We start from the raw sequence: 25,523 nt of genomic DNA, 5'->3' as shown, positions 1-25,523 counted from the left end.
ACAGTAAAGAAACAAGATGGCTGCCCTGTGGATCAAGCTAAAGTTTTACTGTTGGCATTACTGTCATTAAACGTGTCATGTCAATACTATGTGCAAACATAGTGCAGTGTAATCCCTTATTATGAACTTCTTTGGCCAACAATCGCTTGGCTAGCTTTGACATAGTTCCTGTGCAAGTGGAACACGATCAGGTATTTCAGGTTTGATGTCAATGCGAGGGCTGACTGAGGTACATAATAATGAAACGTGACATAAGGAACAGGATTTATTGGTTTACTGCCCCACATCAGGAGACGCTGCCACAGTGTGTGCTGTGTGTTGTAAAAGCTTAAAAGGTTATTAAAACAAACTTAAAATCATGTATACAGGGCGTTGCAATAATCTAGGCGGGATAAAACAAAGGCATGTATTAATTTTTCTAAGTCTGGGAAAGATAGAACCAATTTGATTTTAGAAATGTTTCATAGAAAAGTAGCAGGATTTAATGATTTGGTTAACGTGTGTTTTGAAGTTCAGATGAGAATCAAATGTGACACCTAGATTTTTGGCTGTAGTTTTAATATATTAATATCTCCACGATGTTACCTCGTTGTTAAAAATACACATACAGACACATTCAACAAAGTTTATTTAGCAGTTTGTATTTCACAAGCTATCTAAATTCAGATTCCACCACAACAACATGGAGCTGTTTGACATTGGTTCAAACTTAGATAGTGTACATCCATATCTGCATCCAATTGTTCCCGGCTCACATTTCTTAAAGATTCACAATTTCTTAAGATATACACAAAAGATTTGTAAAGACACCCTGTCTTGCAATGTGAGAGAAGGTGAACATTTTTTTTACTTGATCCGCCCCCTTAATTAAAAATCGCCCCAGAAGTGAATGAGTTCTTCCATGGCCCAGACCTCACCCTTCTACGAGACAAACTGACAGGGGTGAAAACCCTCATAAGAAATACTGGGTCCTGGTTAGAATCCAGTTAATATTATCATTCCTTCACCAAAGAAGTTCCCTTGAGCCCATTCTCATCAGTGAACCAAACTAAAAGATAATTTGATCAATGCTCTTATATTCAGTGCTATTGATCCCAGAACCACTTGGTAAGAGAATGACTAGCATGGTATCCTCTGTTTTTTTGTAAGTAACGACAAGCTTTGCAGGCATGGTCTCTGCCGAACTGTGAACTTTCAACTTTATACCTCTTTTTCCAGTCAAAGTATCTCATGTATTCGGTCGTATTCTGGCCTAGGTGAAGGAGCCTCTCTGCCAGCTCCTTTGGAGAGGAAAAGTCATCGACATGAATGAAGGAGTCGCCTGGGATATGATCCTCGTAGTTTTCTCTTGAAGTGCCAAGAACTATGGGTACAGTTCCAAATTTCATGGGATGGAATACCTTCTCTGAGATATAATCTTTGTGCTGAGAGTTTTCAAAGGAGAGGTAGAATTTACAATCAATCAATCAATCAAATTTTATTTGTATAGCCCATATTCACAAATCACAATTTGTCTCATAGGGCTTTAACATGGTGTGACATCCTCTGCCCTTAACCCTCAACAAGAGTAAGGAAAAACTACTTAAAAACCCTTTTAACAGGGAAAAAAGAACGTAGAAACCTCAGAGAGAGCCACATGTGAGGGATCCCTCTCCCAGGACGGACAGAAGTGCAATGGATGTCAAGTGTAAAGGAGAACATCAAGATAAAGGTTTTAGCAGCATTGATTAGGGTAAACATTTTGAAGTATAACTGAAGGTCAGTGAATTGGTGGATTAATGTCATTAATGGTCAAGTGTCTGAGGAGAAATACTATGTATCGAGCAGTCCTGCTGCAATCATAGTCCATGGTCAGCAGCCAGCAAGATCATGATCCACCATCAAGATCGGATGCCACTATAGTCCACAGTTATTGTCCACTGCCGCCATTAGGATCCATCATCAGCTGCCACCTCGGTCGTGGTCCACTACCAGTATCTGATGCCAACACGATAAAGGATCTGCCTTTGTTATCACGATCAGCCAGCACGATGCAGAATCCGCCATACTGGATCCACCATTACGACCTCTGATACGTGATCCACAGATCCTAATCCATGATGTGGCCACAGCCGCGGCCCTGGATCTGCGGACGATAAGGCAAAGGGACTCCGGGGAAGAAGTCAAGTCAGTAACATGTATTGATGGGATATGAATTACTTTGATGTGATAAAGATTGAGAAGAGGAAGTAGAAGCTGGAAAGAGAAGCTCCGTGTGTCATGTGTCCCCCGACCTTCTAAACCTATAGCAGCCTAACTAAGAGCAGGTCTAGGACAAGCCTGGACCAGCTCTAACTATAAGCTTTATCAAAAAGGAAGGTTTTAAGCCTACTCTTAAACGTACAGATGGTGTCTGCCTCCCGAACTGAAAGTGGGAGATGATTCCACAGGAGAGGAGCTTGATAGCTGAAAGCTCTGGCTCCTACTCTACTTTTAGAGACTTTAGGGACGACAAGTAAGCCTGAATTCTGGGAGCGCAGTGCTCTAGTGGGTTGATAAGGTACTAACAGCTCTTTAAGATATAATGGTGCCATATTGTTAAGGGCCTTGAAGGTGAGGAGGAGAATTTTAAATTCTATTCTAGATTTAACCGGAAGCCAGTGTAGCGAAGCTAATACTGGAGAAATGTGCTCTCTTTTCTTGGTTCTTGTCAGGACACGTGCTGCGGCATTTTGGACAAGCTGCAGAGTCTTTAACGACTTACTGCTGGAGCCTGATAATAAGGAATTACAATAATCCAGTCTGGATGTAACAAAGGCGTGGATTAGTTTTTCTGCATCCTTTTGAGAAAGGACATGTCTGATTTTGGAGATATTACGCAAGTGAAAAAAGGCTGTCCTATAAATTTGTTTTAAGTGAGAATTAAAGGATAAATCAGGATCGAAGATCACTCCCAAGTTCCTGACTGTTTCATTGGAAGCAAGGGCAATGTCGTCTAGCGCAGCTATATCGTTAGATAATGTATCTCTAAGGTGTTTAGGGCCAAGTATTAGAACCTCTGTTTTATCTGAGTTTAATAAGAGAAAATTGCGGGTCATCCAGGTTTTTATGTCCTTGAGACATGCTTGGAGTTTAGTTATTTGATTACTTTGTTCAGGTTTTATTGACAAGTATAACTGGGTGTCATCCGCATAGCAGTGGAAATTTACCGAGTGTGTCCTGATAATGTTTCCAAGTGGAAGCATATATAATGAGAATAAAATTGGGCCGAGCACAGAGCCTTGTGGAACACCATGGTTAACTTTGGTGCGCACAGATGACTCATCATTAATTTGCACGAATTGGGAGCGGTCTGAAAAATAGGATTTAAACCATTTTAGGGCGGTTCCTTTAATGCTAATTAACTGTTCTAGTCTCTGTAATAAAATATTATGGTCAATTACAGTACAACTAGATACAATGCTGTCAAAGTTTTGGTCATCTACATTTTTGCCAAAAGCCTTCCCATAGGTTTCTATCTGGATGTGTTTTTTCAGTTCGTTGTAGTACTGAACTCTTTTGAAGCCCGCATGCCAGTTACTCACAATCCAACAGACCAACTTGTCCTTGGTTGGCAGCTGGAAACTTTCCACCTCAGATGTTTGTGGCACCAAAATCCCATAAGGCACTGGGATATCTGAATCTGAGCGATAACAGGATGTCAAGTTGAACAAGTTATCAAGTCCGGGTAATTTTGCACAGTTTGAAGGTGACTCCATGTTCCACCAAACCCATTTCTGAAACCAGGGACGTGGCTCACTCGGCAAGTTTTCCAGATTTCCATGAATGTCCCTGTGGTGGATGAAAACCCCGTGGGCTTCGTGGTAAAGAGACTTGTCATCGGTCAAGCGGCAGCCTTTATATTTGAACATATCGCAGGTGATATCGAATTTGTAGCCAAATGGCCACATCCAAATCAAGAGAAGAGTATCAGGCTCAGCGTCCACCTGCACGTCCTGGATCAGCTGGGGACCATCAGTAGGTGCTTCCACGTGCTGCTCCGAGGAACGGTTTGGGTTTGAGCCCTGGGTCTGTGCTTCCACAGGGCACACACAAGAATGATTGCCTCTCTTCAGATAATCACTAAAATCCGGGAACTCGATATCTGACTTGTAGTATGTCAAAGAAATTAGCAGGAAACACACCAACAGTAAGCAGCCGAAGGCAATTTGCCGCTGACAAGTCATCTGGCAGCTTGAGAGGGACATGGCTCACCTCTGGAGAGAGAAACGATTTGGTTATTGAAGACAGTAATTTTAAGTTTTGTTCCATTTTTTATTTGAACATTTCTGTATACACAGGTTATGACTCCAGCTTGATTTTGAGCCCACAAATCAGTTCGCTACAAACATGAAGCAACAGTCTCACCTTGATGTAGAAAAAGCACAGGTAGATAACAATGACTGGGATGTCCCTCTCTCTTTAAACTCTGGTTACAGTTCGACTCAATTGTTTTTTTATAAGGCAAGCTGTCACGTCACTCGTAGGAATGTCTTTTGATCACTATCACTTGGTTTGATGGCAGTGCCCACATTTGACTCAGCGCACGCAAGGAAAATGTTTTCCCAACTGGATATGGCATCTAGATGATGTATTTACAATAAAGTACAAGATCTATAACAAGAGATTCAGAAAAACACTTACATTTTAAGGGGCAAAAACAGCATACGTTGAGGCTCTGTGCACTTCCCAGAGTAAAACTTAGGTCTACAGGTTGAACAGGTCTCAACCATGTCCTCAACAGTTGTTTCTCACATCACCCATTCACTATCAACCGTGCCCCAAAAGTATTCAAATTTCAGTTTGGGTGCAATCAAAATAATCTCCTCTACTTCCCCCTCTTCACCTGCCTGAGCCAACAGAGTCTACGTAATTTACACAGCAGACAGACTTCCTTTACAAAATCTGCAAAAACTTTGATTGTTCGTCTGATTTCAGCTTTCAGTGCATTTTAGAATTTAGAAAGGGGGGGGGGGGGGGGGGGGGGGGGGGGGACACAGCTCTGTGGGAAAAATGAAACAGTCTGATCACTCTTGAAATGCAGCAAATCCTAAAACAGCCTGGAGACACAATAAAGGTACAGTAGCCTGAAAGTGAGCAGATGTGCGCCACCTTGGGGATTATTCTAATTTGTTTTGCAGCTTGGTCGAGAGGAGAAAAACTCTCATTCTTTTTGTTATACTGTTTGTGAATGGATCTTTCCTACTGGGGCATATTAAAATGGCCACTAGATAGCACCAGAGCTTTCACTACTGTACTGGCAAAGACTCACTGGGCTCAATATCTCAAAATCTATCTGTATTCAAATGGTTGTACATGTATCTGAAATATCATACTGCACAACTCTGAAAGTGTACGTCTTAGGAAGTTGAAGTTAAATGCTGTTTTAAAAAAGAGCACTTAACACGTACGGTACAATTACGGTCGTGTTTAGACTCCGATTAAACAAATTTAGTTCTCCTATAAAAGATTAGTTAATAACAAAAAATCAAGATAAAAACACAAATGAACTGTCCCAGGATTCATTGTTCGTCTTGTTAGGCCTTGCAAGAGTTAAGGAAAGAGGTTTACAGACAACCAGAATTTATTTAGAGGAGACTGAGTTAAATAGTGAGAAACAGGTGTTATTCTTTCATCTTAACCCTTTGATACACAACATGGGTCAAAAATGACCCGTATTCATTTCCTGTGTTATTTTATGCAGGAGTGTTTCTTTTCTATATGTTTGAAATAAATGTATTTTATCATTTAATATTCTTAAATAATCATTTTCCTTTGTCCTTTCTTTCTTTATAAACACACGTAAATTTTGTATTTCTCCATCACTTTTACACACGTGGGTCAAAAATGACCCGTACAGTATGTATTCACTACGGATCAGCTACCATTCATTCCACTTTTATTTTACAATCCATTACTAGTGAGAAAGAGAAATATATATATATAACGAAGTACACACTGAAAAAGCATGGTATGTTTTCTTTTAGAGTGGAGTTACACAAATTAGCCTTTTGTCCTGTTTCATCATCACCCATTTTCTCAATGTTTCTCCCACACAATGACTGTCACTCCTTAGCTACCTTTCAGAGAGACTAAGTAATGCATCATATTTACATGTGTGCAATTAGCAAGACACAATAACATTCATTTCAATGCCTTTATTGTCATTGTACAGTGCACAATGAAATGAAGTGTCTCCAGTGGATCACACATATACACACACATCAAAAACAGTGGATCACATACACACTTAAAAAAACAGACATGTAAAAACTATATAAATAAGTTTAAAGTCAAGAGTTAAAAACTTCAATTGCACATGTTCTGTATTGCACTGTACAAAATGTGTCACATAATGGCAGTGATATGACATGGCTGCCTCCGTAGAGAGGACCCGCTCCATATGTAAATATAATTATAATATAATCACTCTTGACATGCAGCGAATCCTAAAACAGCCTGGAGACACAATAAAGGTACAGTAGCCTGAGAGTGAGCAGATGTGCGCCACCTTGGGGATTATTCTAATTTCGCAGCTTGTTCGAGAGGAGATGCTGCATGAAGAGCAGGAGGACGAGGAGGAGGCATTTCTTGGTCTTGATTCTGAGTGTGAAATCTCTGATGCTGAGGACCTAACCTTTGGGTTTTGATGGCGACTCATCAAAATTTGATGCCAAGCCACGGTCACACCATTTGAAGAAAACTCAAAAATCAAGGTAGTTTTCATCTCCATCTTTATAAGATGACACTCACTGATTTTGACGTTGATCTGATGAAGCTGTAGGAGGAGTTAGTTAAAATACACAAACGGCCAAAATGGCCACAAAGTCCAAAATGGCCGACTTCCTGTTGCGTTAATCAAATTGGTGCCAGGGACTTTTTTTTTCGTCCGGTCATGATACACGTGCTTACCGAATTTCGTGAAGGTACATTTTACCACAACCATTTAAAATTACTCCAGAATACGTAATCTTTTATCAGGCCTGACGCGCCTGCGTAGTTTGGTGAGTTTTCTTTGTGAAAATTGCTATTCATTTTCCTGAATAATCACACGAAAAGCAATAGGGCCTTCGCACTGTCGGTGCTCGGGCCCTAACTACTGGTATAATAAGGAGTGTTTGTCATCTTGTCACATCAAACAGTCTTCTTATTAGGCTCCTTATAATAACCTAATTCATCCTTATCGATCATCATGTACAAATGGGTAAAAACAAGAAAAGATTTGTGAGCATGAAACTTTTAACCCGGACGAAATGTGTACAATTGTCAGACATATGAGTTACGCACGTTTGTGATATACAACAAAGAATTCTCTTTTCTGTGTTATTGTCAATTTAAGTTGAAATCTGTCTTGATGTTGGGAAGGCGGCGCTTGCAAAATAAAGAAAATTGATAGCTCCTGTCAAATACATTAAGACGAAGGTAACGAGCCTGTTTTGCAAATGAGTAGAGAGTACAGATATATATCTATATATATCTATATATATATATGTTAAAAATTTTAACTAAATATAAAAGGGAGCTAAATTATGGGATGGCTTTTTACAGGTGTCAAAGAACTGTTCTTAAGAAGGTGCTTAAAAGAGAATTTAATGCTGTTCTTTTTGTATTGTTATCTGGTGATAAGAAAAAACAAATATGTGAACGGAAACAGCAGTTTGACGGAGGCAAAAAAACCACACTGAGAAAACCACAGTGCGGTAATTCTAGTTTGTTTCATATGTTGTGCAAATAATGACCATGCTCTGAGAGTATAGATTGTGTACTTGTCCTTTATATGTACAGATTTTCATTGAGCCACCTCAGAGACCAGCACCTCAACACATAGAACACAGGCCACACAACAAGTATTTGACAGCAGTAGTTTACAAACAATCTCGTAGAAGAATAAGATTTTAGTTTTCAGCTGGGTTTCTGCCAGGAAGTGTGTGAGATACGCTGCAAAGATCAAATCAAAACTACCACAGTGCATGTTGATTCTAGTGATGAAACAGATTTCAACCTCAGACACGTTTTTTTTTTGCAGTGTATGACAAAAATGGGGGAATTATCAGAACCTGAAGAGTCAAATTCATGAGCGTGCAGATGCCATGCAGTTGGAGAGACGGCTCACCCTGTATGGGTGGCAACGAAAAAGTTCATCTGGTAGAAGACGTTACACTTCAGCGTGTTAATGATAACTGTGTCCCAGGTGCATCTAAAAAACTTTAAATGGTGCCATTTCAAAAGTGTAAGATTTAGAATGAGCACAGATCAACACTACGCACGTTTAGGAAATCAGAAAGATTATGACGTTCCTGTAGGTCAGTGGAAATAAAGCTGCTCGAGCAAATCAACTTCCACCCTCAACAACCGAGAAGGATTATTGCACACGACTCATCTAAGGCCTCTTCACCACTATCAACAGAACATAAAAAAGCCAGGGCCCCCACAGAGCGACAGCTTTTTTAAATGACTATATATTTACACTTCTTAATATGTCGCCAGCACATATCCTCTGACAGCTGAAAAGTGCTGAAATCAAAATATAGAATGATATCTTTACCTGTGCAAAATCAACAGAAATGGTCGATTGAAGGAATCCAGCTGCGGAAAATAAAAAGTTATTGGTCGCTGAAATAATCAGGAATGATTTAGTGGTCGAGATCAGTAACATGCGATAAAGTAAGTAGTTTGAAAAGCAGACAGCTGATTAACAGGGGAAATATTAATACTCCAGTAACAGATGAGTGCCGTCTGTCTAGTTCCACACATGTACCCATGTAAGGCACAGCAGCCTAAGCAGCAGATGTGATCTTTGAAAAAAGAAAGATTAAATCGCTTGAAAGACACTGGTATGATAGATGTCAACACATCGTAACCCACAATCAGACACAAACCGCTCATACTGCATTTACAGACACCGATTCAATGTTTGTTGTTCAAGCAACACTATGTAATTTTGTGACCAGCAGCGCCCCCTGCAGCCAAATGTGGTTATTCATTCTGCTGGGCTCCAAATTCAGGAGATTGAGGTTTTTTCATAAAGAAAAAAAACAAAACATTAACAACTTGTTGAATGGTGGATAATACCCATGATCCCCAGCTTCCTGAACCAGAAGAGCCACCACAATCTCTGTTTAGAATTCTTCATATTTAAAAAGTTTCCTCACTGGATATTGGAGATAAACGCAGGTTTTTTTAATGACTTCTGAAGCTGCTGTTTTAAGGTTAAAAAGTTGCATAGTGTCGCTTTAACAAAAGAAGGTGAAGTGGTGGTTTTAAACATTGACCTGACACAAACATCTTTCCCTTTTTAACATGCTTGAATATCAAATTAAGTGATGGGGGGGAGGAGAAACAGCTCTGTGGTAAAAATGAAGAGCAGACAGGACCGTAAATCCAACCTGTGCTCTCTAAATGGAGGTGCTGCAGAGAAACGGTTGCCAAGGTGACGTTCTGCAGAGGGGCTGCTCTTGTTTGCCCCATCTAACCCACATATGCTGGGCTGCTTGTTTTCTACACCCCCCTCCCTGTGTGAGGTGTCTCCTGGAAGCAGATCAGTCACTGCAGGCGTGTCAGTGCTACACTTGAAGCCACCTCTCACTGAGCTCATTTTGGTGTATGCAGTACATTTGTTTTTCAAGCCACAAAACAGTCTGATCACTTATGAAATGCAGCAAATCCTAAAACAGCCTGGAGACACAATAAAAGGTACAGTAGCCTGAAAGTGAGCAGATGTGCGCCACCTTGGGGATGATTCTGATTCTGCAGCTTGTTCGAGAGGAGAAAAACACTCATTCGTGATATGCACAACACCTTCCTGAATAAACTGAGTTGGGATTCATCTCAACCCATTGCCATTTGGACTCCCAAGAATTTTGAGTACAAAACAGTAAGAAAACCTCAGCATTTAAAGAACACAGTATAGAAGAAGTTCCCACCACAACCTTTTAGTCCTTCTGGTCAGGTAGATATTGAATTCAGGTGCAGGTTAATTCGCCAGCAGAATGTGAGCAAGATTGAGAATTTGAAACCAGGTTGAATTTAAAAATACAGACAGCGACATCCTTGAGGGGATTTCAAATCTTCACATTCAATCAGTCTTTTTCTGTGAGAATTCAAGGCTCTTCTGTCTAAAGTTATTAAAATAAGATACTTCACCGGCCATCCGTTCACATAAATTTACCCAAATAAGTCTTTGAGGTCATTGTTGACAGAAGCACTATGTTTAACTCCACTTTGGTTCATACTTGGGGCAGCAGCAGGTTGAGAAAAGTTCTGTGGGCTGAAAAAAGGGTTTGCTTGCATCCCAAACCCAGTGGGTACTCCTCCAGAACCTACTGGCATACCCTGCATCTGAGTTTGAGCGTTCTGGGCAGTACCGTACTGATTGAGCCAGGGTGTGTTGGTTGCAGGTGCGGCTATGGGACCCATTTGGTTGAGGCTGACTTTGGGTTTGCTGGGTGTAAAAAGACTGTCCAGGGCTGACATGTCGGGAGCTTTGTTTGTCTGCCCAATGGATGGGTGATTCTGTGTCAGCGCGCCAAAGTTTGGGGTGCTGGTGGTGGTGGCCATGCCGCCATAGAGGCCAGGGCCGGTGGGCCGCATGCCCATCCCCATGCCCCCTGTCTGGAAGCCCATAGGTGCATTGAAGCCATTAGACACTGGGGTGCCCATGGAGCCAACCACAGGGCTGGAGGAGGGAAAGGCCGACATGGTGTTGCCCTGCACTGGGGCTGGTCGTGCTGTGTTGGCCAAAGACAGGCTGTTTAGCGTCGTCATGTTGAGAAGGCTGCTGGTCAGATCTTTAGTCTGCAACGTCAAATAAGGTGAGATTGATCTTCACGAATCAGCAGTGTTTGAGCTTAATGGTGAGTTTGTGTACACTGAAGTGTGCAGTTTGTACCTGTGAGTTGGTGGTGGCGGCCTGTTTGATGGTCTGTGGTGCCAACGGCTGCTGGTTCCTCAGTTTGACTGCTTGTTCTTGCTCCTTAGCCAATCGCTGTTTCTCCTCGAGAGTCAGAGACATCTAGAGGGGGTTCAGGGGGAAAGAGACCATGAAATAACTGGAGCGCAAAGGGGACATTTTGTGTAAATGAGGTGCAGAATCATTTCCATACCCTATTAGGCTGTGAGGTTGCTGCAGCTGGTGCAGACCCATTCTCTTTTCCATTAACCCCTCTGCTGCCAAAGATATCGTCAATCTGAAAGAAAAAATTTGAATCATTACACTACAGCGATTTAAAAACATGACATTTCCAGCCCTTTCAGGATCTTATAATCGTGTTCTCTGATCTTTGAACATGGAATCGACCTCTCACCTGGTTGCTGGAGCTTGGTGGGCTCTTTGTGTCCTCTGGTTGGTTCCCTGGGCTTGAAATGTTTATACTCCTGTTAAAAAAAGACAACAGAAATCAGAAAACAAAGGGAACATAGATAGACTCATTTATAAAAACCTCATTAGTCAAACATGTGGCCAGCATTGAACGTTCATTGCTTTCAATTGGAGATGTAATTACCTCGGGTGTCTAAGCAAATTTTTCTGAAAGTTTACCATGAATATTTATGACTATTTGATTAATAATCCAAGTTAAAAGTATTGAAGTGTAAATCACAGTGTAAAGTCACACACACACACACACACACACACACACACACACACACACACACACACACACACACACACACACACACACACACACACACACACACACACACACACACACACACACACACACACACACACACACACACACACACACACACACACACACACCTCTGCTGCTCCTGCAGGAGATGCAGCTGTTCCAACTTGGTCTTGTGTTCAGTCTCCATGCGACTCAGCATTTCGCGTATAACCGCCATGAACGAGTTAAACTAAACAGAGTGGATGAAATTAGATGCAACTTGCATAAAACGGAATTGTAAAGATGATAGAAAAAAAACAGATGCAGATAACATGATGTGTCCTTGTCAGATTTGCAGGTAAATGCCACGACCCCATAGGCTTTAACTAGTGGCGTCGCTCGCAGTGAAACCTGCAGAGGATCTCCTGCTGTGTTCTCACACCGGCTCATTCGGCAGATTTTTACTCTGCTGGCTGGCTGGAGAAACTCCCCAGAAAGTCTGGAGGGTCTAACACAGATGTTTGCATTCTCACATACAGCCTTTCCAGAGAAGGTCCAGAGGTTCTCTGGAGTTCAGTGCATGTGTGAAAGCAGCTTAAGACAGAACTGGATTCTTTGTGAATTACATTCGAAATTCAAATGTGTAGGCTGTATAGTACCTGATTCAGATTGAGGTTGTTGTCTATACTAAGAGAGACGAGGTGGGGCAGGCTCTTTGAAGCGAGGTGCTCTTTGGGAATGCCCAGCTTCTTGTGGCTGAAAGTGCATTTATAGATTCCTAAAGACAGGAGAAAGTAGTTAAAGTAACCAACAATTAAGAAGAAGAAGAAGAAGAAGAGGTTGCTTGACTCTTTGAATCACAAGAGTTGGAAGTGGAATGGGGGGGTTCATCTTTACCTAGGATGCCCATGAGCACTGCTGGTTCTCTAGAGGGGATCTGTTGTAAGAAGGGCAGGATCTCATCAATGACAAACCACTTGTCTAGATATTCCAAAATCTTCCCTAGACACACCAGAGAGTTCACTCGTACCTGTACAGTAACAAGGGAAATAACAAATTAAGACAAAGTACATATATATTGAGAGGAGAAGGAAAAAGTAAAGACAGTTAAAAGACATAACAACACAATAGAAAATCTAATTTTTGAGGAGGCAGGTGCACACGGGGAGCAGAAAATATCTAATCAAGACTCACAGCTAGCGAGGAGGTCTGCAGGCAGGCGGATTTGATCCGAGGGATGAGGGAGTTCTTCATGGACGGGTAGTCAATCAGGTTGGCAAATGTGGGGATGATGTTCAGGCACAGCTCCTGCTCGGGCGCAGATAAGACATGAAATATGACATTTTTATGATGCCTAGGACAGCATCTATTCTCACTGTTCTCTCAAGATTAACACTCAAAGAGACAAAGGGTAGCAGCAGGTGACAAAAAAAAAATCCCAGGAATCCAAGTCGACTGCTAAAAATAGACATCAGTGAAGTTCAGCCCTGTACCTGGATCTGTACAGAAGGGGCTCCGAGAGCTCTGTAGACCATAGGCAACACGCTGTTCTTGATTTCCTCTGGCGGTGTTTTGGTCAGCAGCAGGTCCATCTTCTGCAGGAAGATCAGCAGGATCTACACAGCACAGGGACAGTTAGATAAACTTTACAGTCAAAAGCAAGAGGACACTGTCCTACCTTCTACTCAAAAGTATGGTGGTTAAGTGGACGTAGGTGGAGTCTGTGATTTCAGTGGCTTTAGTACGTCTTTTTTAGTGCTACAACATTGACAACACAACAAATACACTAGCTGATGTAACTGGAGTATATTCACAACAGAGACCACTCACCATGTTACTAGCCTAAGGTGGCATGGAAAGAAAAATACAGAGAGACAAGTCTTGATGAAGTAACAGAATGAGCCCAAACAGAGAATGTTCTTCACTCAGATTAATCTCACTTTCAAAACCTCAAACACACCAGAGAAAACAACTGTTTTTCAAAACGGAAACAATGTTTTAGCTTAGAACATATTATCCAAAAATGCTTTATTTTAACAGTACAGTGTCTAGAGCCTCCTGTAAGTGGTTTATGCCTTTGTACCTGAATAGGCTCTTGCTGTTTGAAAACAGGTGTGAGGTCAGGCAGGATGAGACGAATGTACTCCTCCTTTGTGCACTCCTCGGCAATCAGCAGAACATTGGGCAGCACGAAGGGAACCATGTCCGGGTTGACAAACTCAGAGGTCAATGACGGCAAGATTCGATACACCACCACCCTCTGCAAAAGGTTGAAGAAGCAACGACTTCAGACTGTAATACTGCGTTTTCATTGGAGGGCATTGGAAAGCCTTTCCACCCAATATACACTACATTTCCTTTTGCAAAATATACAAGCATGTACCTTGGGCAGTTGGGGAAGGACTTTGGGGAGGCCTTTATAGAACTGAGACTTCTGTAGGTTGTCCCTTTGGAAAAGGGTGTCAAAGTACTGAAGAGTGACAGCGCCCACGTCATCAAAAAATGGGATCTGAACAAGTCAACACCAAGAAAATGTTGAAGATAAGAAACGTGTTCCAACACAAGTGCAAACAATATACTATGTGTTTGGTGACTGTACATGTTATTGCAAACCTTGGTCATCTGGTCAGCATCCGGCCGGACATTGGGCGCGACACTGAGCAGCATTTTGACGTGCTCCCGCACCTCATCAGGGATCTTGTTCAGCAATGCTGGATTCATGCTGCTCAGCTACAATGGAAAAATAAAGAAATGATGGAACAGCACATAAACTCAGAGGTTGATTGGTAACAGTAAAACACATGAGCAGTGTCTAGTCACATTTTATCTCTCTTCATCCACTGTCACAGCTCCACATTCCGCACACGTCTACTTTACCTGGTCCAGCTGTCGGCTGAAGCTCTTGAAAATGTCATGCTTGTTGACCTGGAAAACGGGCTTGCCCTCATTGAAGATGGCATGCATGACCACACCCAGTGAGTACATGTCGGAGGCAGAGTCGCAGCTGACAGACAGGATGTACTCAGGGGCCAGGTACTCAGGGTTGGGGAGGCAGAGTGGAGGGAGGATGGGCTCCCACTCTTTACATGTGTACTTGGGCTGAAGGGGAAAGGAGGATATGAGAATGTAAAGATGTGACAACACTATGAGACATGGATTTGGTGGAGCTTCTTGTAGGCCCTGCCTGACAGGCCAGACTGAGGGAACAAAACTCCCCAGCATACCTCAGCATCTGAGGGGTTTGACGAGGAGATGCTGAAGTCAAAGCCCATGATTTTCCAGGCTCCACTCTTGTTGAGGATTATGTTCTCCAGACACAGGTTGCCATGAACCATTTTCACCCCACTGTGAAGGAAGGCCATACCCTCCGAGATCTGAAGAGACAGACACATTAAAATGTCAGGGTATGATAGACACAGTACGAGCACATTGTTCTACACTCACATGGGTAAAGATCAGAGTCCAAGACTTGAGACATGATAAACACACGCCCATGTCACAACAAAGTAAGGACCCAGGGTGTAACATTATAATTGTACAATCGCTTTACGTCACAGTAAGAACTGTACATAGGCGGTCATGTGATTTGAGGATGTAGTCAAAGAAAAGCCAGGAGTGCAAACAAGGTGCTTCAGACGCAGTGTTTTCTGCTGGAGAGAAGGACTCCCCTTGGCTATGTGACACACCTGACAAACATAGTAGGGTTACTTGAAAAAACTTATATAGGCTATGGAAACAGTATAGACATGAAGTTTACACCAGAGGATGTCCGCAGAATTGGGTCCAGACTTTCTCCGGAGTTTGCATTTCACACATGGAAAAACGCAGAAGGAGATTCTCCGCTCAGATGCGTTCACAACAACACAGAAATCAGGAGCGTTCAGGCGCCTTTTTCTTCCTGAGATGTTTCTATTCTATTTTTATTTGTTTATTTGAGTCAGAGCACTCTCACCTGTAGCAAGCCATACTTGGTCTCCACGTCATAGAGCTTGTACTCCTTGATGTCGTTGGGCACAGGGCTCGGCAGGTTGTCCCAGTGGCCCAGCACATTGGACAGACTTGCAAACACCGGCTCTGTACAGAACGCCAGGCAGTCCCTGATGGCCACACACAAGGAATAACATCACTTTAAAGGTTGATGTATTGAACATGTAGAGAAAATAAACAAAACAGCCAAAAGGCAAGAACTGTGAAGTAAGAGCTGACCTGCACGGAACTTAAAGAAAGACAGTGGAAGAAAAAAGGAAGGACAAGAATATCTCTACCTTATTTTGCATATACATTATGCAGGAACTAGTTTTGACAACCATCTGTTCACACACTAAATCACACACACAGAAGAAGACAAATGTGTTTGCTCCCATTTTCCTTTTAAATCTTAGATGTCAAGGCCCCCTTTGACTTGTGACTCATTCAGTTTATCCTTGATACATGTGTGAGTGTGTTTCTCACCGTGACTCCTCCAGAGGATGCTGCACAGTCAGGAGACGGGGATGACGCAGTCTGGTCAGCTGTTGCACTCCTCTTTTCAGCGAATCAACGATTTGGTCTTTCTCAAATTTCTGATACTTGTCGATCACCTTCTTTTCGAACACAAACACTGCCACTTCCTTTATGGTCAAAGACAAACAATAAGGATATGAAATGAGTCCCAAAGTAATTTCTGGTATGGAAAGTTTCCAAACTAAAACGAACTCTGTGCACACAAGCGTTTTGACTTTCTTATCAGTTTTAATCCCATTCCATACCAACATGCCTAAAAACGTACACTGCGCAAGTTAATGTACACAGGAAGGCACACGTGTCCCTCTGGACATTTCACAAATTGCTTGAAAAATAGCTTGTCTCCTACACTCTGCACTACAACTTTTAGCAAAGACAACAGGCTCAGCCATGCTTGTAATTGATCATTCTTGTTACGTTCTACACTGGTAGCTGAGGCAAATGCCAGTGGTTTCTTCCAGAAGGGGGTCACGTGACAGGAACCTGACAAATCAGGGAAGGTTTGTGTCATGACCGAATAGATCCAATCAACAAGCAGCTGCGAGTGTCTACATCATTGTTTCCAAACATCTTAATGTCTGCCTGTTTGTACTAAAATGCAGCTCCTGAGGTTTCAAACTAAAACAGGACCAGCAGCATTTCTAGACTTCTCTGTTTTAGCGGCTCCAAAACTCTGGGGTAATGTGGACGCGAGGCGTATCCATAGCTGAATTAAGTTGGAGTTGATCTGATCAAGGGGCGGATATTAACACTCACCTGTTTGGTGGACTTCTTGGTGCCATTGTAGATTCTCCAGCACATTCCAGGACCCCCGCTGGCGATATGTCGTCCAACCTCAAACTCTCGTGTCACCGGGTTGCCCATGACAGCACCTGCGACATCTGCTGTCACCTTAGTGACAGTGCTTTTAAGCTTGTTAAGCATGGATTCCATGTTCAGGCCGGACCTGGCAGCTGAGGAGTGAGGGGGAGAAAAATTCGGTTTATCTAAAGAGTTATAAACCAGGTTTTGCAGTTACTGACGAAGACAGCTGCAGCTGAACCCTTTTTAACAGCCTAACAAAAGCCAAGCAATCCACTCGACATGCAATACAAGAAACCTGCTTAAAAATGTGCACATTAAAGTTCCAGTCAGCGTCCAGCTTGAGCTGAGGAGAATATGCGCCATAATAGGACAACCTGTCCTCAGAAATATTAAATGATTCAGGGCAAACTCATGCACACCACAGTGAAGTATCTCTTTCAAAATATTTCAGAGTACTTGATAGAGTTTTAGGGAACAGGAAGTCCGACAAAAGAACACGACCGACAGTAACAATAATGGCAACAGCTTGTTCATCTTTTTATCTGCCTTGAACAGGCTTTTAGTGCTTTAATGTTTATTTCACTACATAGAAACAAGGCTGAATAAGCTTTATATATACAAAATGTGCAGTCTATTAATATGCATGGCTCAATCTGATGCTGTCAGGCATTTATGTCAGTGTTTCTTACCCCAGTTTTGTTAATTTCTAATGAAGCACCTTGTAACTGTGTTTTGAAAGGTGCTAAATAAATAAAGTTTATTAGTAGTAGTATTTATATAAAGTTAGAACAGGAGAGAAGAAATATTGAGTTGATTAGATTCAAGCAAAGTGAGAGAGCTCAATGTAAAAACATGCACTACTATATAGAGTAGAGGATGCAAGTGTGAAGTCAAAGTGACAAGTGTATGCAAAGTAAATTCATATAGTTTCAACAGTGGTCTTTTTAATAAATCGTTAAACACGTTGTCTTACAAAGGGCTTAGTGTCAATTCACTTAACGTTAACTAACCACTTAACAGAGCTGGTCATCTCACCGCAGAGCCTACCTTAGCACAGTGGCTAGCGCGTTAGCCCCCCCAGGAGGCGGTTTATCTAACCCGGGTTGCTAACTTCGGCCGTGTTTCGACGGGTCACCTCAACCACATCTTAGCGTGTTAACCCTGCGCTGTGTCCGCTTAGCGTGACTGTCACGTCCGGTTGACAAGACACCTCGACGTTAGCCACGTTAGCCGTCCTGTTGAGCCTCTACGCACACATTAGAACAGAAACTGGCGCAGCGCTGTGAAACCATAGTAATGGGGCAGTGTTTCCGAAACCTCCATCTTCCCTCCACCTCTCCCGTGTAGCCCGGACAGCTGACACCCCCGTGGTTAACAGCTAAAGCCTTATTTTTGTTGTTGTTTTAAACACACACACACACAAGCAGATCCCGGTGGTCACGTAGCCAAAGCTAGCTAGCAACACAACGCGCAAGGTAAGACAGTGGCGTTTACTGTCATCAACAACAATATTCTCACCCCTCCCTCCTCTCCGGCCACTTGCCTTTGTATGAAAATGTCTGTCAGGTGGTTTTCCTTGTAGCGTGTGGCCTCTCGGCGGTGGCGCTGTCAGTGACGGCTGATAAACACAGCCCCCATGTCTTCCAGCCGCATACGACAGGAGCTAGCTTAGCGCGCCGAGGAGCTAACAACCCCACTTCCGGGTTTAGTGATGGCGTCAGGTGCATCGACGTCATCAAAAAAATAAAGTGCAAAACTCCTCACGTGTGATATCTGCAATTATTTACGGTTGTTACACTTTCACTTCTATTTTAAGGATGTGCATTTTTTTATACAGTATATATATTAATATCCTCATGTCATATAATTACAAATAGCTGAGTCATTAACTATCGTTGTCAGATTTAACTCTTATTCTACTGTTTTGTGATTTCTTCAATTTCTTTTTTTTCCGCCATCTAATATCTACTTCTAAAATATTTGATTTGCCTGGTGGTGATCAAACTGTAGCATTAGCTACAATTGTATAGTGACCCTGTTTTTAAATCATATATTTTAATAGCTGGTTTCGTCATTATATTTATATTGTCACTTTTAGGTGAATTCGTGACCCTATCTACATTCTGTACACCATTACTACAATAGAATAAAACCTTCATTTATATAGCACTTTTCTTCAAAAAAAAGTAAAGATTAAAAGGACAGCTGTCAAAACAAAATGGAGATGATGGAGCTAGAAGAAGCTCTGCGATAGAAAATGTTCTAAGAAGAGAGGTCAAAGACTTGGATGCTGCCCGTCTGAGCTCAATAGGTTAACTGTTCCAGTTTCGGGGCTCTAACAGCAAAGGCCCGGTCGCCTTTAGTCAGCAACCGAGATCAGGGAATAACCAGTAAACATATAGATTTTAATGTACAGCTTTGAAGTTCAATAAAACCATTTGCAGTGTTCCTATTCAGTTAAAATAACCTAAAGGAGGAGGATATTCATTCACTAAATAATTGAATGGAAACAGTTTTTTTGGATCAATTGCACATTTTATTCGAACAGAAAATAAAGCATGTTTCCGCATTATAAAGTGCATTCTAACATGATTTTAGTGTTGGCACACACAACAAAAGATGCTGTCTGACGATTTGAGAGCAACTTTTGTTTTAATGAGCGTGGTACTGTGCTTCAGCAAAGATTAGATTATTAGCCTTTTAATATTCATCGTTCATGTAAAATCCTACAAAGTTAAAAGTCCAACATATTTGACCAAGTTACTGCGACTAAAATCACCATTAAAATAATAAACAGCATATTAACCTGAGCTACTGTTAGCTTAACACATTTCATATTCATTCTCAGGAGGAAAACATTGTGCTTCATCTCTGACAAAAACAATTTACATCCTGTGTTAAACTTCAGCTACATTAGTGTTTTTTTTTCCAAACGCACAATAGCAAGCTACAGTAAAACTTCAAAACCAAAAGAAAATGGCTTCTATATTATTGCTATTCTTCACTAGATATGTATGAATATTAATTCCTTATCAAAGTGCACAATCGCTTTTCCAAAACTGCAAGATACACAACAGTTGGAACATTAGCTGTTTCCCAGCCTCAATACAACGTTTTCCAGTGATCCCTTTTGTTATGTCTTATAACTTAATTATATTTCATAAAATCTTGAATTTCTGCAACCTAAAATCAGTGTTACTGTTGTTACTCAACTAACGAAAAATACTAAATTGTATGCCTCCACCAACCAGTGCAGTTTCCTTGCTACCCACAGCTGGAGATGTCCCAGCTCAGAGACTACCACATTTAGACATTGATTATATCAGATGAGCTGATCATTTATCCTTCATGGACTAGTGCAAAACCAGTGACAATCATCCATTATCTACTCCACATATACTTTGACGGTCACAGGGGGAGCTGAAGCCAATCCCAGACAGGTAGCTGGCATATTGTAGTGTCAACATCCAGAGACAAACAACCGTCACTCTCACATTCCCACCGACGGTCAAGTTAGAGTCTCCAATTGACAGAACCCCAGTCTGCACGTCATTGGACTGTGGGAGGAAGCTGGAATACCCACAGAAAACCCACACAGTCATGGGGAAAACATGCAAACCCCACACAGAGAGGTGCCTGGCCAAGCTGGGATTCAAACCGGAAACAGTGCTAACCACCGGACCCTCTTGTCACCACTACAGTTTCTTTGAAAAATACATGTATTACTCTAAGAACTTCATTGTTTACAAAACACCCATTGCAATACTTAAAGCATAGCGACAAATAAAACCTCAACTACTGAAGCCCACTGTGTTTTAAAAGAAATTAGGGAGGCCGCAGCCACACAACATGCTGCGGAAACATTTATATAAGGCATCAATCCATCTCTACACACTAGATTTAAAAGTATGGCAGTTTTTAAAGCATCCAGAATTATAAGGCCAACATGTTTTATCAGATCTAGTTAAAATATTATCATTCCTCAGTGTAAGCGCTGTACCATCACACACTTGGCTTTGTCAAGTGCACCTTGAAAATCAAACCGATACCCTCCAGCTGTACGCTTCAGAAGGTGCCGCAGAAATGTTGGAGGAAAACCACAGGGTGATGCTTTTCGAACTCTTTGAGCAGCCTCCTCTTGTCCTTGGCAGACATGCTCTTACTGGAGGAAATATCACGTAGAAGCTGTTTGAGGCTCTCCAGGGTGGTAGCCTCACGCTGGTCCTCGTACTCCTGCGGTGTCGCCTGCTGGCAGAAGGTGAACGCTGCAAAGCACATAGGAGAAAGTGACTGGTGTGAGCGTTGATGAACATTGGGCATAGAAGAAGTGATTTGTTTTTGGTGTGGATCTGGAGCAACAGTGTCACAATGTGGACAAAACAATTAAGCTCATGAAGTTCAACCCCAGTTCAAGATTAAAACTTCTCATTTACTATTACTAAAAATCATTTTCGAAGATCGTCAGGGACTGTCTGTTGTTCCAAACACATCGTCCAAATTAACATGAAGTAGAATAAAACCATTAAGAGTTCTGAAGGGTTTTATATACATGAGTTTCTTGTGATGGTGTAACTTGTGCATATTTAGTCACTGTTGTGTTTGACTTACTAGCAATTGAATCAGGGTCTTTTCCCAGCTGCATAGTCCTCAGTGTTCTTCTCACAGCTTCAATAAGGGACGTAGGGGTCTGTAATTATTTCAGGAAAAAAAAGAAAAAGGACAAGAATTTGGCGATGGAAGCCTTCTGGTTTGTATTTCTAGTTTGAACACCAAACCATAACATAAGAGGAGGAACATATTGACCGAGATGCTAACGTCTGTTTAATTTATTTGCATTCATACGCAGATTGCTGTTAATAGAATATTATGTTGTTTGTTTTTGATTACAATGTTCACAAACAAGACGGAGAGAGGAGAAGTGCACCTTGAAGAGCTCAGTGTGACTGTCCATGAGAAACAGAACCAGGGTTTCACTCTGGGATCGAGTCAGTTCATGATTCTGGACAATTGCTCTCTGAAAAGTGCGGCAGACCCAGGCCTTATTATCAGTCTGAAAGGAAACATAACAGAATATCAGTGATTGTTAGAATACAACATATAAAAAGAGCTTAATCATTAATTCAATGTCTATAAGTGTGTGCAAAAAGCTGGAGCTGATGGTATGATTTAGGAGGAGGAGACGAGTGACCTACTTGTTTCTGTAGACGACAGGCATCTGGGTGAGCTGCTGTGGCCATGAAGGCCAGTAATCTCCGCAGCTCATCTCTCACATTTCTCTCCAGAAGTCGCAAACACAACTGAGATGCTTTGATGGAATCCTGCACCTTCCCTCCATCTAGAAAGAGAGAAGACATGGTCAGGAGAGGGAGCAAACAGACAGGATTCTCACACAAAGAGAGGAAGTTCTGACAAGAACAGAAATGTAGGCACTGGGACAAAATGCTTCATATGCACAATCACTCATTATTTGAAATCAAGAAGGTCATAAATTGGTTCTCACACATTAATCATACAAATCACCATTAAACATTTCAACTCTCACCAAGGAGATTCAGAATTGCAACATGTATATCCAGGTAGCGTCCGGAGAGAAGTGGAGCTTTTTCCTGTCCACTGTAGTACTTGGCAATGGTGTCAAAGAGCAGTCTCTTCTGGGTGGACATCTGCTCTGCATTTCCATCCTCTGCAGAGGCATCGCTGCGTTGGCGGAGCTGCTCCCCTGCAAACACAATCAGCTGGTCGGGGAAGAGCTCCAGACAGTCTGCTGCTGCCGACAGCCACCCATCCAACCTGAGATAAACGGGTGATGAAACAGAGCAAAATACAATTTGACTGTCCATGAACAGGAGCTAAAATATGTGGACTACCAGAGCATTATCTCATTTAATTTTCTCTATAATTTTTGCGAGTGTATTTAAGCAGGATCAGTTTTTGTCTAGTGTGCAAAAAAGTATTAATCAGAGCACTAACTGTGGCAGGTTAAGGGCGTCGGGCATCTCTCTCTCCAGGCACGTGTTGGAGATAACCAGGTCCTGGGTGGGAAGAAGAGCTCTGCAGGCCTGAGGCTCAACGCTGGAAGGAGAGGTCAGGATGCAGTCCAGCATGGGCAACTCCACTATCTGCAGCAGTTGCAGCAGTGTCTGCTGCTTCCAAACATCCTCTACCACTGTGAATGGAATAGAAATAATAAGGTTGGTACAATGTGTTTTCTGATCAATCTTGTACAGGACACTTGTTGTACTGTCAAATACTGACAGACCAGCGCAGTCTTACCAGCCTTGGACAGAAAGACGGAAGATGTTGCAGCTGTATTTAAACCCGGTGACATGGTGGGCTGCAGGTTGATGTTCCTCAGCAGCCTCTCAACCCTCTTATCTGATGGTCCGACAGCAAGAGGATTGGAGATTGTTCTCAGTTCGTATCTGCAGAAAAAAAAGTATCTTTTTGAAGTCTTGAAGACTTAGTGCTTATATATATATATTAAAATCAGTTTTAGAAGGTTTATGACCCTAGGGAATACAACTTTAACAATATGGCCATAACATTCACGCATGCAGAGACTGTCATAGTTTATTTAGCTGTGTCTTTTACTTGATTTAATGACTCCATTAACGATTTTCAAAGCAAAGTGCGAGACATTATCTAGTCTCATATAACAATATATATACACGTTTATATTTATGTAAATATTCACTCAAATCAAATTCATAGTTTGTAACAAGTCCTCCATACTGAGTATAATTAGTGAAGCTTCAGTATAATAAATTAAATGTGAAAGAAACCTGGAGCTCTTCTTTCTCTTAGTCTCCGGCTCCTCTGGTGACATGTTTTCTGTGACACTACTGCATCCCTTCATGGAAGAGCTGGGTACCACTTTATATTCCAGGAAACGGTAGAGGCTGCAGCTGCTGTCCTCAAACGTCACTTCCTTGTCTCTGCGAAACAGCTTTGTGCCCACTGGCTCGAACACCTTCGCCTCCATCAGAGCCTGGCAGAGCCGAGCAGCTTTGAGACGAGACACTTCACTCGAGCAAAACACCACATTCTGCATCAGATAGCTGAGGATGGCGTCCACAGCATCCGAGCCTGTGAAACATTCGGCATGGACGCGTAGGTGCCGCCTGCAGCGACGCACCTCCACCTGGGTTTGCAGGGCCCGGATGATGTTGTGCCATAGCTGAGTGGCACCAAAGGGCCCCGAGAAAACTATAAGAAGACACAGTGTTAGAGGAAAACAGGTTAAAATAGGTTAGTCGGGTGGACTTCATTAAAGTAATTACACAGTTTGTAACATGTCAGTCTTAAAAGGATAAAGATAAAACAAACAAATCAGTTAAATATGTATAAATAAAAAGAGACATAAATAGATTATAAGTATTATAAGTATAAATGTAGGGCTTGTGTTTAGCTACATAGTTAGTTATTTTAGAAATTGGGAAATGAGTCTACATTAGTTACAACCAGCTCCAGTGGTATGTTTATGCATTGATGCATTAGTGACAATTATTTAATAATAGAATGTGTAATGATGTGACTGATTCAAACGATGCTTTTCTGCATTTTGAAGTAACGCTACTTGAACGTTACTGAAGGACTTTTACTGAGCGCGGTCAAATAAAATAACATCGATAATTATCACAACCTTCATCAATAGCAACAGTCCCCAATATAATTGGATATATTGCTTGTAAAAATGTTTTGCTGTTTATCATTAAAGAAGAGTTTAAAAACCCTAACCCTGTACATATATACACACAGTGTTACCGTGTATTACATATACAATATACTATTTAGTTTACTAGAGTGAATTCATACACATTTATACACAGCAGATAGCGTTTATATTCATCATGTTTACTATGCCTTCCCACTTAAACCAGTCTACGCTGTATATACGTATGTTTATTGCAATATCTCCCTTTACTACAATACAAAACAACATTTGGGCTCATTCAAATGTCAATGTCCCTTAAAAACATCCATAAACAACAGCAGGAACACGGTGTTTTGACGAGTTGAGCCGATTCTTATTTGTTCGCTTACTTTTTTTTAACGTAAAATGAAACCACGTCACGCGAAAGGTGTTTAGCGTCAACGTCCAGAACTCACCGTGCTGTATATTTTCGCGCAGGCTTCTTGTTTGGCTGTTCAACCTCCTGAAGCGAGGAGTCAAATCCACCGCCATGATGAGCTCCGCGTGTGACGTCAGCGCGCTCCCTCTTCTTCTTCCTCCTTCCTGAACGTGAACCCGACCGACAGGCTTTCGCGCACTGCTGCCCTCTACAGGCAGCAACACGCATTACAGTTTATATCATTAGGAGACACTTGAGAATAAATTCTGTTGTTTTCTGAAAATAATTGCGTTGATTTAGATTTACAAAGTTTTTCTCATTAAAAATAACAATGTATCTCGTTATTTTGTCATTAAAAAAGAGTAAAATCTTCTTCATATTAACAAAAATTCAAAAATTATAATAAATGCAACTCACCTTTATAGTAAAAGGACACACACAATATAGATTATTCAATTGTTTTCTATATTTAAAGTAATGTCTTCCAGTATGTGCTGTCACACATGCATTTTCATAT

General features: G+C 41.7%; 3 protein-coding genes across 6 annotated transcripts; all 3 read right to left on the bottom strand.

Annotated features, from left to right (window-relative positions):
- Positions 1-670: 670 nt before the first annotated feature.
- LOC117757255 (alpha-(1,3)-fucosyltransferase 9-like) lies at positions 671-4,601 on the bottom strand. Its single transcript, XM_034578217.1, has 3 exons — positions 4,387-4,601; positions 3,430-4,235; positions 671-1,458 (listed from the first exon to the last, which is right to left on the bottom strand). Exons 2-3 carry the CDS (start codon positions 4,224-4,226, stop codon positions 1,086-1,088), a joined length of 1,170 nt encoding a protein of 389 aa, XP_034434108.1. The 5' UTR covers positions 4,227-4,235; positions 4,387-4,601; the 3' UTR covers positions 671-1,085.
- A 4,468-nt stretch (positions 4,602-9,069) lies between these two features.
- Positions 9,070-18,641, bottom strand: scyl2 (SCY1 like pseudokinase 2). 3 transcript variants are annotated; one of them, XR_004613069.1, is made up of 20 exons: positions 18,478-18,633; positions 16,887-17,083; positions 16,080-16,237; positions 15,580-15,724; positions 14,852-15,001; positions 14,505-14,726; positions 14,241-14,357; positions 14,011-14,136; positions 13,711-13,887; positions 13,458-13,469; positions 13,121-13,243; positions 12,822-12,935; positions 12,525-12,657; positions 12,287-12,405; positions 11,777-11,877; positions 11,322-11,391; positions 11,121-11,204; positions 10,907-11,029; positions 9,598-10,812; positions 9,367-9,530 (listed from the first exon to the last, which is right to left on the bottom strand). XR_004613069.1 is itself a non-coding variant. In XM_034578224.1 (19 exons), the coding sequence occupies exons 2-19, from the start codon at positions 17,061-17,063 to the stop codon at positions 10,183-10,185; spliced, it is 2,781 nt and encodes a 926-aa protein (XP_034434115.1). In that variant the 5' UTR covers positions 17,064-17,083; positions 18,478-18,633; the 3' UTR covers positions 9,367-10,182. The 3 variants fall into 3 exon arrangements, 2 of the variants coding, with proteins under 2 accessions (XP_034434116.1, XP_034434115.1); XM_034578224.1 differs by having other exon boundaries at positions 9,367-10,812; XM_034578225.1 differs by lacking the exon at positions 13,458-13,469 and having other exon boundaries at positions 9,070-10,812; positions 18,478-18,641.
- Positions 12,051-25,209, bottom strand: depdc4 (DEP domain containing 4). 2 transcript variants are annotated; one of them, XR_004613070.1, is made up of 10 exons: positions 25,044-25,133; positions 23,717-24,140; positions 23,208-23,356; positions 22,905-23,100; positions 22,477-22,724; positions 22,127-22,269; positions 21,859-21,984; positions 21,543-21,621; positions 20,593-21,199; positions 12,051-12,062 (listed from the first exon to the last, which is right to left on the bottom strand). XR_004613070.1 is itself a non-coding variant. In XM_034578230.1 (9 exons), the coding sequence occupies exons 1-9, from the start codon at positions 25,117-25,119 to the stop codon at positions 21,000-21,002; spliced, it is 1,641 nt and encodes a 546-aa protein (XP_034434121.1). In that variant the 5' UTR covers positions 25,120-25,209; the 3' UTR covers positions 19,454-20,999. The 2 variants fall into 2 exon arrangements, 1 of the variants encoding a protein (XP_034434121.1); XM_034578230.1 differs by lacking the exon at positions 12,051-12,062 and having other exon boundaries at positions 19,454-21,199; positions 25,044-25,209.
- Positions 25,210-25,523: the final 314 nt, after the last annotated feature.

The sequence above is a fragment of the Hippoglossus hippoglossus genome, chromosome 23 (genome assembly GCF_009819705.1).
Source record: "Hippoglossus hippoglossus isolate fHipHip1 chromosome 23, fHipHip1.pri, whole genome shotgun sequence".
In the NCBI taxonomy this organism is placed as follows: domain Eukaryota; kingdom Metazoa; phylum Chordata; class Actinopteri; order Pleuronectiformes; family Pleuronectidae; genus Hippoglossus; species Hippoglossus hippoglossus.
The sequence above is the reverse complement of the archived record's forward strand: the minus strand, read 5'-3'. Positions and strand labels throughout refer to the sequence as shown.

Excerpts from the sequence above, each read along its gene's own strand:
- LOC117757255 (XM_034578217.1), bottom strand. The coding sequence starts at position 4,226 with ATGTCCCTCTCAAGCTGCCAGATGACTTGTCAGCGGCAAATTGCCTTC. Across the intron at positions 1,459-3,429 it reads TTTGACAGCATTGTATCTAG|TTGTAAATTCTACCTCTCCT; the intron begins TTGTACTGTAAT and ends TTGATTGATTGA.
- scyl2 (XM_034578224.1), bottom strand. The coding sequence starts at position 17,063 with ATGGAATCCATGCTTAACAAGCTTAAAAGCACTGTCACTAAGGTGACA. Across the intron at positions 12,936-13,120 it reads CCCCTTCTGTACAGATCCAG|GAGCTGTGCCTGAACATCAT; the intron begins GTACAGGGCTGA and ends GCGCCCGAGCAG. Across the intron at positions 11,030-11,120 it reads CAACCTCACAGCCTAATAGG|ATGTCTCTGACTCTCGAGGA; the intron begins GTATGGAAATGA and ends AACCCCCTCTAG.
- depdc4 (XM_034578230.1), bottom strand. The coding sequence starts at position 25,119 with ATGGCGGTGGATTTGACTCCTCGCTTCAGGAGGTTGAACAGCCAAACA. Across the intron at positions 23,357-23,716 it reads AAGAGAAAGAAGAGCTCCAG|ATACGAACTGAGAACAATCT; the intron begins GTTTCTTTCACA and ends TTTTTTCTGCAG. Across the intron at positions 21,985-22,126 it reads CCTGTCGTCTACAGAAACAA|ACTGATAATAAGGCCTGGGT; the intron begins GTAGGTCACTCG and ends GTTTCCTTTCAG.